This window comes from Stomoxys calcitrans, chromosome 1, assembly GCF_963082655.1.
Source record: "Stomoxys calcitrans chromosome 1, idStoCalc2.1, whole genome shotgun sequence".
In the NCBI taxonomy this organism is placed as follows: domain Eukaryota; kingdom Metazoa; phylum Arthropoda; class Insecta; order Diptera; family Muscidae; genus Stomoxys; species Stomoxys calcitrans.
The window spans coordinates 264,586,184-264,606,975 of record NC_081552.1 but is presented as its reverse complement, the minus strand read 5'-3'; the positions used below and the strand labels follow the sequence as shown (position 1 = coordinate 264,606,975).

Below are 20,792 nucleotides of genomic sequence, written 5' to 3'. Positions count from 1 at the left end.
AAGTAATTGCGGATTTTCATATAGTCGGCGTTGACAAATTTTTTTTTACAGCTTGACTCTGTAATTGCATTCTTTATTCTGTTTATTCTGTCCGCAATTACTTTTTGGGCAACCCAATATATCCAAATCTGGACCGATCTGGGCTAAATTAAAGAAGGATGTCGAAGGGCCTAACAGAACTCACGGTCAAAAATTTTAGCAGAATCGGATGATAAATGTGGCTTTTATGGGCCTAAGACCCAAAATCGGCGGATCGGTCTATAAGATATAGTCCGATACAGCCCATCTTCGAACTTAACCTGCTTATGGACAAGAAAGGAATCTGTGCAAAGTTTCAGTTTAATATCTCTATTTTTAAAGACTGTAGCGTGAATTCAACAGACAGATGGACAGACGGACGGACATGGCTAGATCGTCTTACGCTGATCAAGAATACATAGGGTCGGAAATGGATATTTCGATGTATTGCAAACGGAATGACAAAATGAATATCCCCCCATGCTTCGGTGGTGGGTATAAAAATATTAATCAGCAGGCTATGCTCAAAAACAGTCTCACTTTAATCGCCTCAATATTAATAAATAAAATAAACTAAAATTATTTATAGCCTATATGTAAATTTATTGGGTAAATAATTTAATCGACAGCAGCAGCATACCAACAAAGGCTATTGGTATTGTGAAAGAGTTATAAAAAATATTACGCTCGTTTTATTAATTACCCATCAATTTGTTGACCTGGCATCATAAGGTCTGGATTAAAGTCTCAAAGATATTTTTAGCTCTGCAATAAGGTAAGACAATAGTGACTCTAACCACTATTGGCCAAGTGTTTGAAGCTATTCCTGGGAATTAAGTTGCAGCTACAATTTGGCTTAACTGGTTTTGTGTAATAAACAGCGCTCTATTAAGTTCAGAAATGATGATTAGAGACTGTAACTACGATACCATCTTGAGTTGAAACGTTGTTCGAATAAGTTTTTTTATCCACAATCTAATTGAGTTCTATGATATTAGAATAGAAATCATCAGCCGAAAACTACGAAAAAAAAAGATTTTACACAAACTACAATATTACAACAACAACATATAAGCTATTGAGCCACACAGATGAGATGGTTAGTGTGTTTTTCCTTTTCCGTTTCCTCAATAGAAAAATGTCGATACCTGACAAGGTCAAATACTCAGGTGTGATCTGGGACAGGAAACTGAATTGGCATGCCCTCCAGTCCCTTGACGGCACACTTCGTTATGTTATCCGCTTTTTACTCGTCAATATTTGTATACCCATCACCGTAGATGATGGGTATACATTTAGTCATTCCGTTTGCAACATATGATATATCAATTTCCAACCCTAAAAAGTATATATATTTCGGATCGTAGTAAAATTCTAAGACGATTTAACGATGTCCGTGTGTCTGTCCGTCCGTCCGTTGTAATCGCTCTAGAGCCTTCAAAATTGAGATATTCAGCTGAAATTTGGCACAGATACGTCTTTTTGATGCACGCTGGTTAAGTTCTTGAACGGTTCAAATTGGACCATATTTTGATATAGCTGCTATATAGACCGATTTTCCGATAAAGGGTCTAATGCCCATAAAAACCTTACTTTTCCAATTTTGCTGAAATTTGAAACAGTGAGTAGGCTTCCCGACAAATGATACAAATATGGTTCAGATCTACAGTCCGATCTGAACCATATTTGGGTCTGTTGCAGATATAGCTGCCATATAGACCGATCTTCCGATAAAGGGTCTGAAGCCCATAAAAGCTTTAATTATTACCCGATTTCGCTGAAATTTGCAACAGTAGGTTATTTTAAGCCTCCCGACATCTGACCTAAATATGGATTAGATCGGTTTAAATTTAGATATAGCTGCCATATAGACCGATCTCCCGATAAAGGGTCTGAAGCCCATAAAAGCTTTATTTGTTACCCGATTTCGCTAAAATTTAAAGCAGTGGGTAATTTTAAGCCTCCCGATATCTGACTTAAATATGGTTCAGCTCGGACTATATTTAGATATAGCTGCCTATAGACCGATCTCCCGATAAAGGGTCTGAAGATTTATTTATTTGAAGAAGCTTTATTTTTTGACCGATTTCACTAAAATTTTAAACAGTGAGCTATTTTTAGCCTCCTGACACCCGACTTTAATATGGTTCTGATCGGACTATTTTTAGATATAGCTGCATATAGACCGATCTGCCGATAAAGGGTCTGATGCTTACAAAAGCTTTACTTTTTATCCGTTTTCGCTGAAATTTGGAATAGTGCGCACTTTTAAGCCTCAATAGAAGCATTATTTTTTAACCGATTTCGCTAAAATTTTAAACAGTGAGTTATTTTTAGACTCTTGATACCCGACTTAAATATGGGTATGAAGCCCATAAAAGCTTTATTTATTACCCGATTTCGGTGAAATTTGAAACAGTGAGTAGGTTAAGACCTCCCAACGTCGGACCGAAATATGGTTCTGATCGGACTATTTTTAGATATAATAGCTGTCATATGGACCGATCTGCTGATAAGGGGACTAAAGCTTTATTCATTGCTCGATTTCGCTGAAATTTGAAACAGTGAGTTTTTCTGAGCCTCCCGCTATCCGACCTTAATATGGTTCAGATCGGTATATAATTGGATATATCTGCCAAAAAGATCAGTATTTTGTTCTACAAAATTGAATAGTGACATATATATTAGACCACTCAATGTCCGTGCCGAATTTGGGTGCTTAAGCTATCCAATTTTTAACATTTTTGTTAGTGACCACTGTTGCTCTATAATCTCTTACGTGATTTTTGCGCGTTGTTAGGGTCAATATGTTTCAAAAAAACAAATTTATTTCATCCTTTTCTCGACGTTTCGTCGGCTTTTTTCCGACTTTTTCAAGAGTTTATTTTGTGAAATCTATTAACAAGAGACGTATTTTAAATATTTTGTTCTGTTTTATTGCTTTTAAGGTTTTTACTTACATATTATTCTCTTAATTTATTAAAAAACTAGACATCACGACACATTTATAATAAAAAAAAAAAACAAATAAAATGTTAAATATTGCAGCGAAAAATTTAAAACTAATATCACAGAACTATGTTTACACTCTAAACTATTGCAACGGAATACTGTAGCTTTGTATTATCTTTGTCCTCTTTCGTGTTCATTGACTTCTCTATCCTCTGTTGTATACGTAAACTTTCAAGAGTATACCTCTTATTTTCATTTCTCTCTCTGTCAAGAATTCTAACAGCTTTGAAGTCAATGTTGTGTCCCGTCTCCTTAATATGTTGCGATAAAGCTGCGCTTTCTCTGCCTTTCTTGATGTCTGCTTCGTGTTCTGCCATTCGTATTTTCAATTTTCGTCGAGTGTTGCCCACATAACACATATTGCATTGTTCCCCTTCTTTGTCATTGCACGTCAATTCGTAAACAACATTGTCTAGTTGAAGTTTGTCTGCTTTGGTAGTTGTTGTTGTGAAGAGCTTTTGTAATGTGTTATCCAATTTTCACCGGATTGTGACAAAATGGGGTTTACATATATACCCGAGGTGGTGGGTATCCAAAGTTCGGTCCGGCCGAACCTAATGCCTTTTTACTTGTTTTTGTCTTGAACAAACCTTACAGGCCTTTTACCCCAATTTTGGGTATCAGATTCCGACTCTACTTTCAAAGCCTTTTATTTGAGTCCCATATTGTTCGGTCATACAGCATGACGCCACATATCGTTATGTTATCCGCTTTTTACTCGTCAATAATTTGTATGCCCTTTTTGCTTCACATATAAATTCGGGAGGTTTTTTGTAAATGGGGCATGCCCCAGTGACAAAATTTCATATCAGTTTTGTTCTCAACCCTTTTCATTCGGTACCCATATTGTCCTTATCAATTAACATGTCCATTTGTGAGGGTTTTAGTGTGGCCCGTTCTCCCCAGGTTGTTTGACCCAAAATTTAGATATAGGATTCGCCTTTTTGGATTTGGATTGTCTGTCCCTGAATATGGCATTTGAAAAAAAATTATTCCCTTTAGACCATTCTTAATAATCTTTTGTAAGTTTCAAAAAAATCGGTAAATGGGGCATGCCCCCAGTGACAACATTTCTCAGATATTGCATTGGAAAAAAATTGTGAGAGATTCCATCCCCCTACAGATTTCGAACAATTATATAGCCTATTATACCCGTTAGACCATTCTACATAATCCTTAAAAGTTTCAAAAAAATCGGTTCAGCAGTTTTCGTGTTCATGAGGACGAAATATACGGGCAATCAAATACACTCTGACTTTTTTGTTACCTTCCCAAAATTTTCGAATCTAGTTGCTTTGTCTACGAGTATACAACAATTTTCCACGGAAGGCATAATTGCCTTTGATGCAACTTAACAATTCAGCAAATATGACAGACTTATGACTGAAAAAGTGGATTAAATCTCACTCCAATTTTCAGGTTTGCCTAAGTTCCCATAATCTTACGTTTCAAACACTATCCATCCGCACCATCCACAACACAACATAATAATTCAATTAAAGCTATAATCCACAATCTTGTGAATGCCGATCAAAGACGCATTTGATATTAAATTCAATTTTCCATTCTGTTGATGGTGCATCGTTGCAATCTGAAGCGGTAAAATGGTTAATGTTTCATTGAAAATCATCAAATGTCATTTTCACCCTTTATTATTATGTGCTGTTGTTGTGGTTGTTGTTGTAACAACGTAAAGAACCAAAACGACGCCGATAATGATGATCATGTGCCTTCAAATGGCAAAACTCATTGACTTTATGGCGATGAAAAAAGCTTTTGAGCTTAGTCTTGTTTATTTTGGGTGGAAGCTTTCATTTCCATTAGCCCAGGTCTGTGGGGATGTGTTTCGGTTACATATAAACGAACACACATACGTATGTGTAAAAACAGACTAACACTCATTCGCCTGTTGGTACTCGTCTTATTTTTTGTTTTTACGTTTCACATGATCAGCAAACAAAACGTCATTATTATGAATTATTTTTACGTGTTTTGCTCTCGCTCTCTTTCCTCTTTCTCTCACGCTCTCTGAAAAGAGTTGTTTGTGTGTGTTTGCTTTTTTAACCATTTTCGTCTGCTGTTGGTTTAATATTTTTTGTCGGCTGCGAATGATGATGGACTGGCAGACTGACTGACTGACACTCGAGAGTTCGAATGATTTACGGGGCAAGAGAGAGGTGCCACAAATTACGGACGGACTTTGTTTTATTTTTTTGATTGTTTTTGCTGTCGTATTTTGCTCGTTTCGTTAAGGTGTTTTCGTAATGGTGTTGGTTCGTTTTGGACTGTTGGTTGGGTATGTTTTTGAAGTTGTGCTGGCTGACTGGTTGGCTTGTGTCTGTTGGAAAAAAACCACATCAGCTTAACAAATCTGTAGAAAATCTGAAACTCAATGCCCGGCCAATTGCAGAAGTAGAGTGGCAGTCGTTGTATTAAGACGTGTTTTGCGGATCCAAAACCAACCAACCATCCAACAAATCAAGCCCAAGTTTTTTGTTCAAAAATAAATGTAACTCTTAAAAAACTAGTTTTTATCTTTAATAGTTTCTTCTTTTGCAAGATTAAGCAAAAAATACAAACGAAAAAAAATAATTGCATTCAAGCACAAACAAGAAAATACAAAGAAAAAAGAAACAAACTAAAGAAAAAATCCTTTTACTTTTATTTTTGTAACTTCTTTGCAAATTGCCAAGGAAATTTCGAAAGCTCTCTTTTTGTAAATGAAACAAACTGTGATACCTATATTTGTGAATTTGTTTTTATTTTTTTAGTTAAGAAAGAAAACAATTTGAGTCTGAAAAAGTGTTGCGAATTAAGAAAAAAGAAAGCCGTTTATAAGGAGAAATACTTTTAAATGACCGATAAGGATACCGCCTCAATGACAACAGTCCAAATGAAGGCCGACTATGCCGCTAGCGAGGTGTATAGCACCGCTAGCGAGCCACCACCGGTAAGTAGGCCTTGATTGTTTAACACACAAGAACACGAGCACATTAACACACATTGTATGAGTATTAGGATATATAATAAAAAATTTTATAGAGTTCTGAAAGGACTAGAAGTTCGAAAGAGGACTATCCCTTTTTTTTATAAAAACAATTAAAATATAAAAAAAAATTAAATTCATGATGGGTTATATATATATACCGATGGTTGGAAGGCTGGCTTTTAAGTGAATTGAAATTGATTTAATTGAAATTTTCCCACGAACATTCCATTAGCGTACAACGGAGAAACTTCTCTCATATCAGTTGAAGCTGTCCGACTCAATTTCTTTGCTTATCGATAAGGGACCTGCTTATTATAGTCAAATTTAACGGCGCGCCGTTCAGTAAAATCTTTACATGCCAGTAGACTTAACAATTGTCGTGAGATTAAGTGAGGGGATAACCACAACTGAAAGATTTTTCTGATGTTCTGGTCAGGAATAGGGGCGTTCGGCATCACAGATCTAGTATTTTTATTGTTTAATATTTATGGCACTTAGACACGAAAAGTTTCTTTGCGAACAGCGTCAAAGTTATTGCTGCTTCGAGGGGAAGCAAGAGCTTTTAGTCATTCGTAAAAAGATTAAAGGTCAACCCATCGGCAATCCCAACTCTTGTTAAGGAAAATCAGGTATTCACTGACCCGGTTGATAAGGCTAATCAACTGGCTGAAATGTTTGCAGAAAAATTCTTCCTTGCCGTTTAGCAATCAACCACTCCCCGTGATTGATAGTGTCCCTAGTTTGATGCCCCAGATATTCTTTCGAACACTTGGAGTTTAAAGGGGTCCTTGCGGATGTCGACGTTAATAAATCTCCGGGCCCGGACGGTATATCAACACTTGTCCTTTGTAAGTGTTCTTCGACGCTTGCTCGTCTACTACGCAACCTTTTCAACCTTGCTAACCGTGCGGGAGTTTTCCCGGCGAGTTGGAAGATTGCGAATGTTCAGCCCATCTCCAAAAAAAAAAGGTGGGGCGAACAACCCTGCGAATTAACAGCCAATTGTGATATGCTTCGCGCTCTTCAAGGTTATGGAGAGTATGGTTAACCATCATCTTGTCAGATACTTAGAGTTCAATGGCCTACTTAGCGATAGACAGTATGGGTTCCGCAGAAATCGCTCTACGGGAGACCTAATGGCATTTTTGTCGGAACGATGTAGTCGCTTTATCCACCAGTTGGGTGCATATAAGGTCGTGGCTCTGGATATCTCCAAGGCATTTGATAGGGTCTGTCACGGTGCACTTTTATCAAAGCTTGTCGCTTTTGGAGTCGGTAATAACTTCGTTCGATTTATATCGAGCTTTCTCAGAGATCGCACTATACGAGTTGTTGAAGACGGGTTCTCATCCGAAGAGTATACATTGAGCGCTGGTGTGTCACAGGGCTCTATCCTTTCCCCTTCCCTTTTCCTCATTTTCATTGACGATCTGTTGGGTATTTGCCGATGACAGTAGTCTGTGTCATTCGTATTCATTCGACCATAGGCCTAGTCCTCAAGAAACTGTGGACAGGAAGAGCATTATATATGAGACGCTCTCCCAGGATTTGTTGGACATTTCCGAGTGGGGTAGAATGAACAGAGTAGACTTTAACGTACAGAAGACGCAGTGCTGTTTTTTTTTTGTCTCACAAGCGATTCACTGACCCACTACAATCGTCGATATCTATCGACGGTATAGATATTGAGCAGTCATACACTCGTGATGTTCTGGACATAAGATACAATGTGATGCCTTTTGGTCAAAACACTTATTCGAAGTGTCGAAAGAAGCATTCAAGTGTTTGGGCGGCGTCTTAAGCGGTGGAAGAAATATTTCACCTCTTTTGATCTTCTCAATGATACTATCATATCATTTATGACCAGGAGCTCCAAAATCATCCTTAGAGCTACTTGACCGGATTTCATGGAGAGCGATGGTGTTGATTGGGGACAGTAGAGTATCCAACTATTGGTTGAACATCGTCGGAATGTGGATAGCGTTGTATGGCTTATCGTTATTTTCATGGCGTGTATTCCAGAGATATTCGTCTTCTTATCCCTGACGTTAGGATGTTCATCAGGAATACAAGATTTGCCAGGAACTCACACCCATTTTGTAATTGATTGGCCTGTCGACCGAACCATGCATTACCGAGAAAATTCATTTTTCGCCCGAACCATTCGTATGTGGAATCGACTTCCGGCTAATGTCTTTCCCACCGACATTGACGTCCAGAAATTTAAGACGAATATCAATAAACACTACTCCCTCTTTCTCACCTCCAACCCTTCACTTTCCTAATTGCCAACGTAAGGCACTGCATATATAGGGGACATCCCCTGTGTGTTGGTTATGTGAAAAAAATATGGAAATCTCATATCGACTCTTTTATTATCTGATGAAGAATATATGCAAAATTTGAAGCTGCCAGCTTTATATATTCGGAAGATAGCATGGTTTCGACAGACAAACTTTGCTGGATTGACTTAGTATGTCATTTCGAAGGCTCTAAGACCGGTATTTAAAGGTGTAGTGCCTTAGGGATTGATTACATATAACGGGCGGAGAAAATTGTTCCAAATGATTGAAAGAGTGGATTAAGATAAAATATTGATAAATTTTTTAACGAAATTTTACTTCCCTCCGGTGATAGATTTATTTTACTAATGCCGATAACTGTACATCTGAACCGACTTTTTATCAAAATTTATAGCGTTTGTCTTTGGCCTTAAAAAGTCATATGTGGTCTACAAATGTGATATCAACCTTTATACGGCATGTGCTATTGTACTGTCGAGTTGTTGATTTTATCACCGCCACAGAAGTGATGCAAGGTATAGTTCCTTTTTTTTTTGCTACGAATGCTATATAAATGGATACTTTGTTTACGTACTTCATGCTAGAGGATCCCTTAGAAACTATTACAACCAACTTTGGATGTTGTGTCGGCGCGGGTTATCTTCAACCGATAGCTTTAACATTTGGAATTTTGCTTATTAGTATCAAACGGAAAAATAATAGAGGATATGCGTTTAAAATAGATACTTTTTGGGACACTCTAGTGTACATATAATGTTTGGAAGAGTCAATTAAACTTTGGGTTGGTGTACATACACATTTTATAGGGAGGATGTTTATAACGGTCGGTGCATGAAATCAAGAACACGCGTTCTCAAATCATCCCCGCATGTTGAAATTATTTTCAACAACGCCTGTTTATGACAAAGGCGCCATTGGTGCATGATTTTGCAACGTCTTTTTTCTATCGGTGTATGCGATTTCACTGACATGTTGACGATGCGTTCTATTATGAATCCTTCCATGACATGTAAGGCGCAATGTGGTCTAGAGTCGGGTAGATAATATACAAATACTTCAGATTTTACTTCTTACTAACTTATGATCCCAAATTATATATATATATATATATATATATATATTTTTTTCTTTTTAACCATTAAAAGAAACTCTGCAAATGGGGTCTAGGGTACAGGCCAATCCAAACAGTGTGTTTTCACTAATATTAAAGCGATGGGAGGAGTCATGGCTGGAAATGTTTGTATATGCACCTATAATGCTCAATGCTTTTGCTCGAAGCCTGGTGACATTTCATCACAGCTCATTGTCGTTCATGCCCGTCTTTAAATAAGGCCTCCCTTAATGTTGAGCTAAAATTGAAATGGGAAAGCATACATTGAGGTGATATAAATCTCCCCGCAATTCCTTAATGTGAAGTGTGTTATAACACTTTTCATTTTCCTTTCGTAAACTGAGTTTCCACTGTCTTCTAAACGCTCATATACGTATATGTACATATTTTGAGATCTATCCTGCATATGGAAAAAATTACAAAAATTAACCATAAGCCCCACTTTACGAATACGATTAAAGCCACTTACCGCCTTAAAACAACTAAACATTTGCAATGCCTTTTATCTCCTCATAGAGCCACCATATATGACTTAAATTAATTGTGAAATGTTTTGTGGCATAGTTAAAATTGTGGTAAATTAGCACATTAACTAAAATGCTCTCGCTGTTTCGCAAAGTATTACTCGTATGTGCAATACGCATGCCACCATCAACAAGGTTGACTAAACAATAAAAAGATGATGTGTGTATTGCAGCTTTGTCAAAATGAGTAAGGATTTTTTTTTTAATCATTTAAGTGAAGAAGTTTTTGGCCACATTCTCGACTGTCGCTCGACTCTTAATGCAATAGTGGAACAGTTAACTGAAATATTGGGTTGCCCAAAAAGTAATTGGGGATTTTTTAAAAGAAAGTAAATGCATTTTTAATAAAACTTAGAATGAACTTTAATCAAATATACTTTTTTTACACTTTTTTTTTCTAAATCAAGCTAAAAGTAACAGCTGATAACTGACAGAAGAAAGAATGCAATTACAGAGTCACAAGCTGTGAAAAATTTTGTCAACGCCGACTATATGAAAAATCCGCAATTACTTTTTGGGCAACCCAATATATATAAATCTTTTTGCCAATATTATTATACCCTCCACCATAGGAGGTGGGTATACCAATTTCGTCATTTTGTTTGTAACACCTCGAAATATGCGTCTGAGACCCCATAAGGTATATTCGTGATCGCCGTGACTTTTTAAGTCGAACTAGCCATGTCCGTCCGCACGCTAACTTTCGAAGGAGTTCAAGTAAGCCACTTGAAATTTTGCACAAACACTTTTTATTAGTGTAGGTCAGTTGGTATTGTAAATGGGCCAAATCGATCCATATTTTGATAAAGCTGCCATCTAAAACGATCTTGGGTTTTGATTCTTGAGCCTCTAGAGGGCGCAATTCCGATTTGACTGAAATTTAGCACGTGGTGTTTTGGTATCACTTCCAATAACTTTGTTAAGTATGATTCAAATCCGTTCATGATCTGGTATAGCTGCCATATAAACCGATCTTGGATCTTGACTTCTTGAGCCTATAGAGGGCGCAATTCACGTCCGATTGGACTGAAATTTTGCATGTAATGTTTTGGTATCACTTCCAACATTTGTGCGAAGTATTGTTCAAATCGGTTAATGTTTTAATATAGCTGCCATATAAACCGGTCTTGGGTCTTGACTTCTTGAGCCTCTAGAGGGCGCAATTCTCATCCTTTTTTATACTGAAATTTTGCACGTAGAGTTTTGGTATCACTTTCAACAACTCCGCCAAGTATGGTTCAAATCGGTTCATGTTTTGATATAGCTGCCATATAAACCGATCTTGGGTCTTTATTCTTGAGCCTCTAGAGGGCGCAATTCTCATCCGATTTGACTGAAATTTTGCACGTAGAATTTTGGTATCGCTTCCAACAACTGTGTTAAGTATGATTCAAATCGGTTCATAATCTGGTATAGCTGTCATATAAACCGATCTCGGGTCTTGACTTCTTGAGCCTCTAGAGGGCGCAATTCTTATCCGATTTGGCTGACATTTCGCATGAGATGTTTTGTTATGACTTCCAATAACTGTGCTAAGTATGGCGTAAATCGGTGCATAACCTGATATAGCTGCCACATAAACCTTTCTAGGATCTCGACTTTTTGAACCTCTAAGGGGCGCAATTGTCATCCGATTTAGCTGAAATTTTTTAAAACTGTTTCTCTCATGACCGTCGTGTCTAATATGGTCTGAATCGATCAATAGCTTGATACAGCTCCCATATAAACCTATCTCCCGATTTTGCTATTTGAGGCTCTAGAGGGCGCAATTATTATCCGAATGAACTGAAATATTACACAATGACATATACAATGTTGAGCATTCATTTATGGTCCGAATTGGAGTATAATTTGATATAGCTCCAATAGCATAACAGTTCTTATTCAATATTCTTTGTTTGCCTAAAAAGAGATAGAACTAGACAAATGCGATCCATGATGGCCCGGCTGAACTTAGCACGCTCTTACTTGTTTATTTCAGTTTTGTTACAAACATGTTTTTGATTTAGAAATTGTATAGTGTTGTTACTGTTTGAAATCTAGCATAGGAAATTTACAATTATTTGAAATTAGAAAAATTGTTTCCATTAAAAAATTTGCATTTTAATACAAAACACTATTTGTCTATGGTTAATGGCATGTTTTTACTGCCCACAAATTGGCATTTTTATGACCCCATCCTTATGAGCACTCGTACAAACGAAGAGCGACCTTTTGAAACAAGGTTTTACATTTTCGCTGGCAACAAAAACAAAAAACCTTGAATCTGGGTTACTGATGTTTAAGTTATTATCACTTTTCGTACGCTTTGTTGCTTAACGCAACCACCTTTTTAATGTTGGCTTCAATCTTTGATTGCATACTCATACCTAAGCGAGTCAGTCAGTCATCCAGCCAGCCAGCCAGTTAGACTGCCAGTTAGCATGAATGAAGAAGATGAGGTAGTAATGAAAACAAGAAAAAATCATTGCATTGTTTTATTTTCTTCTGAAAGACAATGTATTTTTCACATGTTTTTTTAAAATATTGTGTGTGTTTTTTTTTCTCTGAAAAGCTGCGTGCTAGTTTTAATTTCTGTAAAAATGCCATGGCCATTTGATGTTGGGAAATTAATTTTTTTAATTCTTTGTTTTTACTTTTCATCAGATCAACTTTTAGAACAAAACTTTTTGTGAAACGGATGCGACTAAATGAAACCAGTCACGTTTATGTTCGATCAGCAAAATACCGAATCAATGGTCATGACCAGACATTATTTTGTAAAAGGAAAAAAAAAAATAATAATTAAATTAATAAATAAAAAATTTTAAAGTTTTGTTTAATGCGACCAAGATTTAAACATACAATGAATGATTTCGTTATGCAAGAAATTCTTCTCCACAAGATAACGATTAGTTCCCATTTTTTTATAATTATCGATTAGTACGTGCTATGGAAAGAAAATTTTATTTTGGGCATTATGAAATCCAAAATGCAATCAGAAATCCAACTTTGCATTACGCAAACACCAATAGAATACTGTTTAGCAAATGTGTTAATTTTGCCCATGAACACTCCACTAAGGAACAGGGGCAAACTTCTCACATATCAATGAGTGCAGTCCGATTCAAGTTTAAGCTCAATGATAAGTTGCCTCCTTTTTATAGCCGAGTCCGAACGGCGTGCCACTGTGCGACACCTTTTTGGAGAGAAGTTTTACATGGCATAGTACCTCACAAATGTCCCCAGCATTAGGAGTTGAAAACCAACGCTGAAATTTTTTTTCTGATGATTTCGCCAGGATTCGAACCTTGGCGTTCAGCGTCATAGGCGGACATGCTAACCTCTGTGCTACGGTGGCCTCCTTTGTTCAACTGTATTTAAGCTAATTTTATCGCTTGGTATTTGTAAGCAATTTTTCAACGTTACATTGCCAAAGAACTTAAACACGATTATCGGTTATTTCATGAAGGGGGTAGTGACAAGGCAGCCATGATCGTTTCTGACCATATGATCTCGAAAGGGAAGGAGGAAGAAGAATAAATATTTGGTTCCTCCTTCCCTTTCGAGATCATATGGTCAGAAACGATCATGGCTGCCTTGTCACTACCCCCTTCATGAAATAACCGATTATCGTATTTAAGTTCTTTGGCAATGTAACGTTGAAAAAGTGCTTACAAATACCAAACAATTTTCTCAACAAATTTGTGATTTTAACAACACTTTATCTCCAACTCAACAACAACATTATATGTGACTCCATGGCATTTCTGCTTCCAAGAAAATCCCATAATATTTACATACGTGGATGTGCTATATACACACGCTTACCTACACGATTACTATACAAAGTTTACTTTGCATTGAATCGGGCTGACTGCATCAGATAACTCTGACATTGTAAAAAAAGAGTAATGCAATTCAGCTATGGTGTCATCATGTCATAAATATTCACGTGAATCGGAGAAAAATGCTAAAGTACTATCTGACCTTCAGTTTGAATTCAAACAATTGGTAAGATTTACATATGCACTTTACATATATTTCGTATATATATAGAGGGGCTGACATTGAAGATGATGCTTCTTTGGTGGACATGGTTAGTTTATGAAAATATAAAATGAACAAGTCAAAAAAGGCATTAAGTTCGGCCAGGCCGAACTTTGGATACCCACCACCTCAGGTATATATGTGAATCACCTTTCGTCAGAATCCGGTGAAAATTGGATAACTTGCACCCATGCACCCAAATTCGGCACGGACATTGAGTGGTCTAACATCTATTTGACTATTCAATTTTGTAGAATAAAATATTGGTCTTTTTGGCAGATATATCCAATATTAACCGATCTGAACCATATTAAGGTTTGGATAACCTGAAGCTCAGAAAAACACCCTGTTTAAATTATAGCGAAATCGGTTAAATAATAAAATTTTTATGGGCTTCAGACCATTTATCGGGAGATCGGTCTATATGGAAGCTATATCTAAATAGAGTCCTATCAAAACCATATTTAGGGCAGATGTAGGGAGACCTAAACCTACCCACTGTTTCAAATTTCAGCGAAATCGGGTTTATCGGGAGATCGGTCTATATGGCAGCTATATCTAAATATAGTCCGATCTACACCATATTTGGGTAGGATGTTGGGAGGCTTAAAACTGCGCACTATACCAAATTTCAGCGAAATCGGTTAAAAAATAAAATTTTTATGGGCTTCAGACCCTTTATCTGCAGATGGGTTTATATGGCAGCTATATCTAAAACTAGTCCGATCTAAACCACATTTGGGTCCTATGTTAGGAGGCTGAAAACTACGCACTGTTTAAAATTAAATCGAAATCAGTTAAAAAATAAAGCTTTTATGGGCTTTAGACCCTTTATCGGCAGATAGGTCTATATCGCAGCTATATCTAAACATATTCCGATCAGAAAAATTTTTAGGTCAGATGTTGAGAGGCCTTAGCTAACATACTGTTCCAAAGCGAAATCAGATAAAAATTAAAGCTTTTATGGCCTTCAGACCCTTTATCGGGAAATCGGTCTATATGGCAGCTATATCTAAATATAATCCGAACTGAACCATATTTGGGTCCTATGTAAGGAGGCTTAAAATAACCCACTTATGAAAATTTCAACCAAATCGGGTAATAAATAAAGCTTTTATGGTCTTCAGACCCTTTATCGGCAGATCGGTCTACATGGCAGCTATATCTAAATAAAGTTCGATCTGAACCATATTAGGGTCAGATGTCGGGAAGCCTTACTGTTCCAAATTTCAGCGAAATCAAATAAAAAATATAGCATTTATGGGCATTAGACCCTTTATCGGCAGATCGGTCTATATGGCAGCTATATACAAATATGGTCCGATTTGGCCCGTTCAAGAACTTAACCAGCGTGCATTAAAAAGACGTGTCGGTGCCAAATTTCAGCTCAATATCTCAAGTTTTGAAGGCTCTAGAGTGATTAAAACAGACGGACCGACAGACGGACAGTCCTACGGACATCGTTAAATCGTCTTAGAATTTTACTACGATCCGAAATATTTATACTTTGTAGGGTCGGAAATTGATATTTCGATGTGTTGCAAACGGAATGACTAAATAAATATATGGTGGGTATAAAAAAACCCTCGAAAAAGAAATCCATGCCAGGAATTCCGTGCTACTTGCAAAATCCCTAATTTATTTCCATACTAAGCCCCTAAGTTGGTTCATGTCAGGTATTGTATCTCCACCGCCGGAGTCGGTTGGATGCGAAAGCCGGGCAATTTCACAGAAAATGCTCCAAAGGCCCCGCGTTAACCAAGTTTATTGATGGCAGTCCTCGCCCGGATCTACGCAGTCAGGCAGTCGAGAACTAATCTCAGCCGCTGGCTTCTCAATGTAGGCTCCCAGGTCCACCTTGTTCTCTAGCTTTGATCCATCTGTGTTGCAAGATTTTCCAGATGTCAATACCAGATTTCAGTTCCAAGACTGTGCCGCTGGCAGCAGTGACTCGCACTCGACCTAAAGTGTCGTCTCATGTATCCGATCGTCAACTTCTTCCTTGCAGGTTTCCTATCGTCTCCTTTATTATAGCACGATGGTACAGACTGCTCCTATCCTCTATCCGTACTCCCATCGCCTTAAGTCTAGTAGCCGCAGTCTGTCCGTCCGTCAGTCTGTCAAAAGCACGCTTACTTTCGTAGGAGTAATGATAGACGCTTGAAATTTTGCACAAATACTTTTCATTAGTGTAGGTCGGTTGGGATTGTAAATGGGCCAAATCGGTCCATGTTTTGATATAGCTGCCATATAAACCGATCTTGGGTCTTGACTTCTTAAGCCTCTGGAGGGCGCATTTCTGAAATTTTGCACGTGGTGTTTTGGTATCACTTTCAACAACTGCGCTAAGTATGGTTGAAATTGGTTCATAGCCTGATACAGCTGCCATATAAACCGATCTTGGGTCTTGACATCTTGAGCCTCTAGAGGGCGCAATTCTCATCCGATTTGACTGAAATTTTCCATGAGGTGTTTTGTTATGATTTCCAACAACTGCTTTAAGTATGGTTGAAATTGGTTCATAACCTGATATAGCTGCCATATAAAGCGATCTGGGGTCTTGACATCTTGAGCCTCTAGAGGGCGCATTTCTCGTCCGATTTGACTGAAATTTTCCATGAGGTGTTTGTTATGACTGCCAACAAATATGCTTAGCATGGCGCAAATCGGTACATTACCTGATATAGCTGCCGTTTAAACCGATCTGAGATCTTGACTTATTGAGCCTGTAGAGGGCGCAATTCTTATCCGATTTGGCTGAAATTTTCTACAACGGCTTCTCCCATGACGTTCAACAAACGTGTTCAATATGGTCTGAATCGATCTATAGCTACATACAGCTCCCATATAAACCGATCTACCGATTTCGCTTCTTGAGCCCTTTAGAGGGCGCAATTCTTATCCGAATGTACTGAAATATTGGGTTGCCCAAAAAGTAATTGCGGATTTTTTTAAAAGAAAGTAAATGCATTTTTAATAAAACTTAGAATGAACTTTAATCAAATATCCTTTTTTTACACTTTTTTTCTAAAGCAAGCTAAAAGTAACAGCTGATAACTGACAGAAGAAAGAATGCAATTACAGAGTCACAAGCTGTGAAAAAATTTGTCAACACCGACTATTTGAAAAATTCGCAATTACTTTTTGGGCAACCCAATATTACACAATGACTTCTAGAATGTTCAGCATTCATTCGACAAATGCTATCCATGGTGGACGGTATATAAAATTCGGCCCGGTCGAACTTAGCACATACTTACTTGTTTTTCATTTCAATTTCAACTTGATGCTCTCAAGCCTTTTGCCTAACTCTGACCCCTTTTTTGAATTCTACGTTTCACAAAAAAAAAAAAAAAAAACTGAAAACATAAATGGAGTGTTAATTATAGGTCTTAAATATTATTGCAGAGAATAAATCCGTGCAAAATAACACGGATGAATAAAACACTTTTCGGAAAAAAGTCATGCAAAATTAAGCAAACGACAAAAACCATAAACGTGACATTTTCTTTAATTGAGTTGATAACAAAAAAAGTGCAAAATAAATTTAAGCAAATGTGACAGAAACTTGCAAAAAATAGAAGAAAAAAATAAATAAAAAACAACGTCCTCTTACGGATTAGAAAAGACTTAAACGACCAAAATAGTGTAGACGTCAAAAACACAGCAAGAGCGCCACAGCGGCGCACAAAAAATCAGCCACGACTGACTTAAACCTGCCTGGTTTGGGACCTGAGCATGATTTGCATTTCAATGATATTTAATGAGAAATTTCGAGGAGTATTATGAACGTATATGAAAACGACAAATGATGATTTCGGCTGTGATAAAGACCATAAACTCACACAATGACACTAGGCACCAGGCACCAAGCAGGGAGCTTTAAGCGCACATGGATTTTGCAACATCATCTTTCTAATGGCAGCGCCTCAGTGTGACTTAATCGAGAGTCTATTTGTTATAGCCAAAAGGGAAAATCCCATAAAATTGGATTGTAGATTCTTTTTCATTTTGCCTTTTGAACGAGCGATAATAAAACAATCACCTGTTGGTGAAAAACAACCAAAATTTTACTATTCATATTACAACAGCCAGGGTGTCAGGCATGCAGCCAGGGTGCCGACAAGACAGCCTGATGTCTTATGAAACCTCAACTAAGTACCATGAGGTGCTTACAATCTCAAATGTAAATTTGCTCAATTGGTTGGGACGCCGATAATCAACGTGTTGATCATTGCACATTTTTTTTATCAACAAAAAACACTCTGCAATGGACTTTGCATTTACAAATCTTTGTGTGTTTATCTGTGTAAAAGCTTTTTAAAGCCTAAGAGAATCCAATCGGTCGTTAATGCATTCACTGATTTGTTTTATTCCAGCCACTGTATGACGCACTTTTTGCTGCGTTATGACAAAGGCCTATGACTTTTAGTTCGTTCGTTCAAGTGCTACTTGACTGTAGTCGATATTGGTTCAGCTCATGGTTGTGCATTATTAAAGGTCTGATGGATTTTTACCCTTGACAGATTTATGTTTTTTTTTTGCCTATGGCATGGACGTAATCATTGTAAACCATAGCTACTCAACTATGACAATACACTGACAAAAAGTTGTTAATATTGATCAAAGTTTTTATACCCACCACCGTAGGTAAGGGGGTATACTAATTTCGTCATTCTGTTTGTAACTACTCGAAATATTCGTGTGAGACCCCATACTGTCTATATATTCTTGATCGTCATGACATTTTATGTCGATCTAGCCATGTCCGTCTGTCTGTCTGTCGAAAGCATGCAAGCTCTCAAAGAAGTAAGCTGACTTCTTGAGCCTCTAGAGGGCGCAATGCTTATCCGATTTGATTGAAATTTTGCACGAAGTGTTTCGCTATGACTTCCAACAACTGTGATAAGTATGGTTCGAATTGGTCCATGTTTTGATATAGCTGCTATATACACCGATCTTGGGTCTTGACTTCTGGAGCCTCTAGAGGGCGCAATTCTTATCCGATTGGAATGAAATTTTGCACGACGTGTTTTGTTATGACTTCCAACAACTGTGCTAAGTATGGTTCAAATCGGTTCATAACCTGATATAGTTGTCATATAAACCGATCTGGGGTCTTGACTTCTTGAGCTTCTAGAGGGCGTAATTCTTATCCGATTTGGCTGAAATTTTGCATGAGGTGTTTTGTTATGAATTCCAACAACTGTGCAAAGTATGGTTCTTGACTTCATGAGCTTCTAGAGGGCGCAATGTTTATCCGATTTGACTGAAATTTTGCACGAAGTGTTTCGCTATGACTTCCAACAACTGTGCTAAGTATGGTTCAAATCGGTTTATAACCTAATATAGCTGCCATATTAACCGATCTGGGGTCTTGACTTCTTGAGCCGCTAGGGGGCGCAATTCTCATCTGATTTGGCTAAAATTTTGCATGAGGTGTTTTGTTATGACTTCCAACAACTGTGCTTAGTATGGCGGAAATCGGTTTATAACCTAATATAGCTGCCATATTAACCGATCTGGGATCTTGAGTTCTTGAGCCTCTAGAGAGCGCAATTCTCATCCGATTTGGCACAGATTTTGTACAACGACTTCTTCTTCTTGACCTGCAACTTCTTCTATGACCAATATGGTCTGAATCGATCTTTAGCTTGATATGGCTCCAATATAAACCGATCTCCCGATTTTGCTTCTTGAGCCCCTACAGGGCGCAATTCTTATACGAAGATCACGGAATGCGTGATGTAGTGTGGTGCTTACGTGGGTGTGATCTTCTTTACCGACAGTAAAATTGCAATAACAACCAGGACGGTAAGGTCACGAAGAGTCTTGCAGTTTAAGAAGGAAATTAACGCCATCTCTGAGCCATAACGGAGTAAGGGGAAATGGAACGATTTGGCGGTGAAGGCCAGAGGACTGCCGTTATTAAACTCGGTTAACCCGAAGTCTTTCGGGTCAACGTAGTCCGAGTTAAGGAAGACGGCGACGAATGCACATGCAACATTGTGGAACAGCGGAACGGTCGGTAGGCCGGTGAAAATCCTCTGGGGAATCCAGATCGTGAGAAGACGAGGCTATTACTGAAACGAAGGGATTTGTATCATAACGGGACACATAAGACTACGAGCTCATTTATGTTAAATCGATGCGGCAAGTGATAGCATGTGTAGGGCATGCGGGGAAGATGACGAGACGTTGGAGCATTTCCTTTGTCATTGACCGGCTTTCGTGTCTAACAGATACCGCCACTTAGATGGAGATACAATACAAGACATAAACCAACTTAGGCGGGGTGGTATTGAAAACAATCAAGGATTTTGTAAGTAGCACGGAACTCCTAACTTAAAATTTTCTTTTTAGAGGTTACTTTATATTGGGTTGCCCAAAAAGTAATTGCGGATTTTTCATATAGTCGGCGTTGACAAAATTTCTCACAGCTTGTGACTCTGTAATTGCATTCTTTCTTCTGTCAGTTATCAGCTGTTACTTTTAGCTTGCTTTAGAAAAAAGTGTAAAAAAAGGATATTTGATTAAAGTTCATTCTAAGCTTTATTAAAAATGCATTTACTTTCTTTTAAAAAATCCGCAATTACTTTTTGGGCAACCCAATAGTTTTTAGAGCGCACAACAAGTCGATTACTGGCTTAGGTATATGTCCATAGTGGCATGGAGCGGATTAATATCTGCGGCCTTTGTTCAACCTATGCTAAACTATTCTGTACTCCAAACAACTTCATTTTAGAGCTTAGAGGTGGAATTTCTTCTTAGCTATGAAGATATGTCTCTCCTTTGGTATTGCTACT

General features: G+C 37.7%; 1 protein-coding gene across 3 annotated transcripts in view; it reads left to right on the top strand.

The window, feature by feature from the left end:
• The first annotated feature begins 5,413 nt into the window (after positions 1 to 5,413).
• LOC106092754 (bromodomain-containing protein 4) overlaps positions 5,414 to 20,792 on the top strand; it is a 53,319-nt gene continuing 37,940 nt past the window's right edge. For 2 of the 3 annotated variants that reach the window (XM_059362094.1, XM_059362099.1), the window contains exons 1-2: positions 5,414 to 5,539; positions 5,802 to 5,980. In XM_059362094.1, coding sequence (XP_059218077.1) covers positions 5,885 to 5,980 — 96 coding nt within the window. In that variant the 5' untranslated portion in view covers positions 5,414 to 5,539; positions 5,802 to 5,884. The remainder of the gene's footprint in view (positions 5,540 to 5,801; positions 5,981 to 20,792) is intronic. The other variant, XM_059362102.1, reaches the window with a different exon arrangement.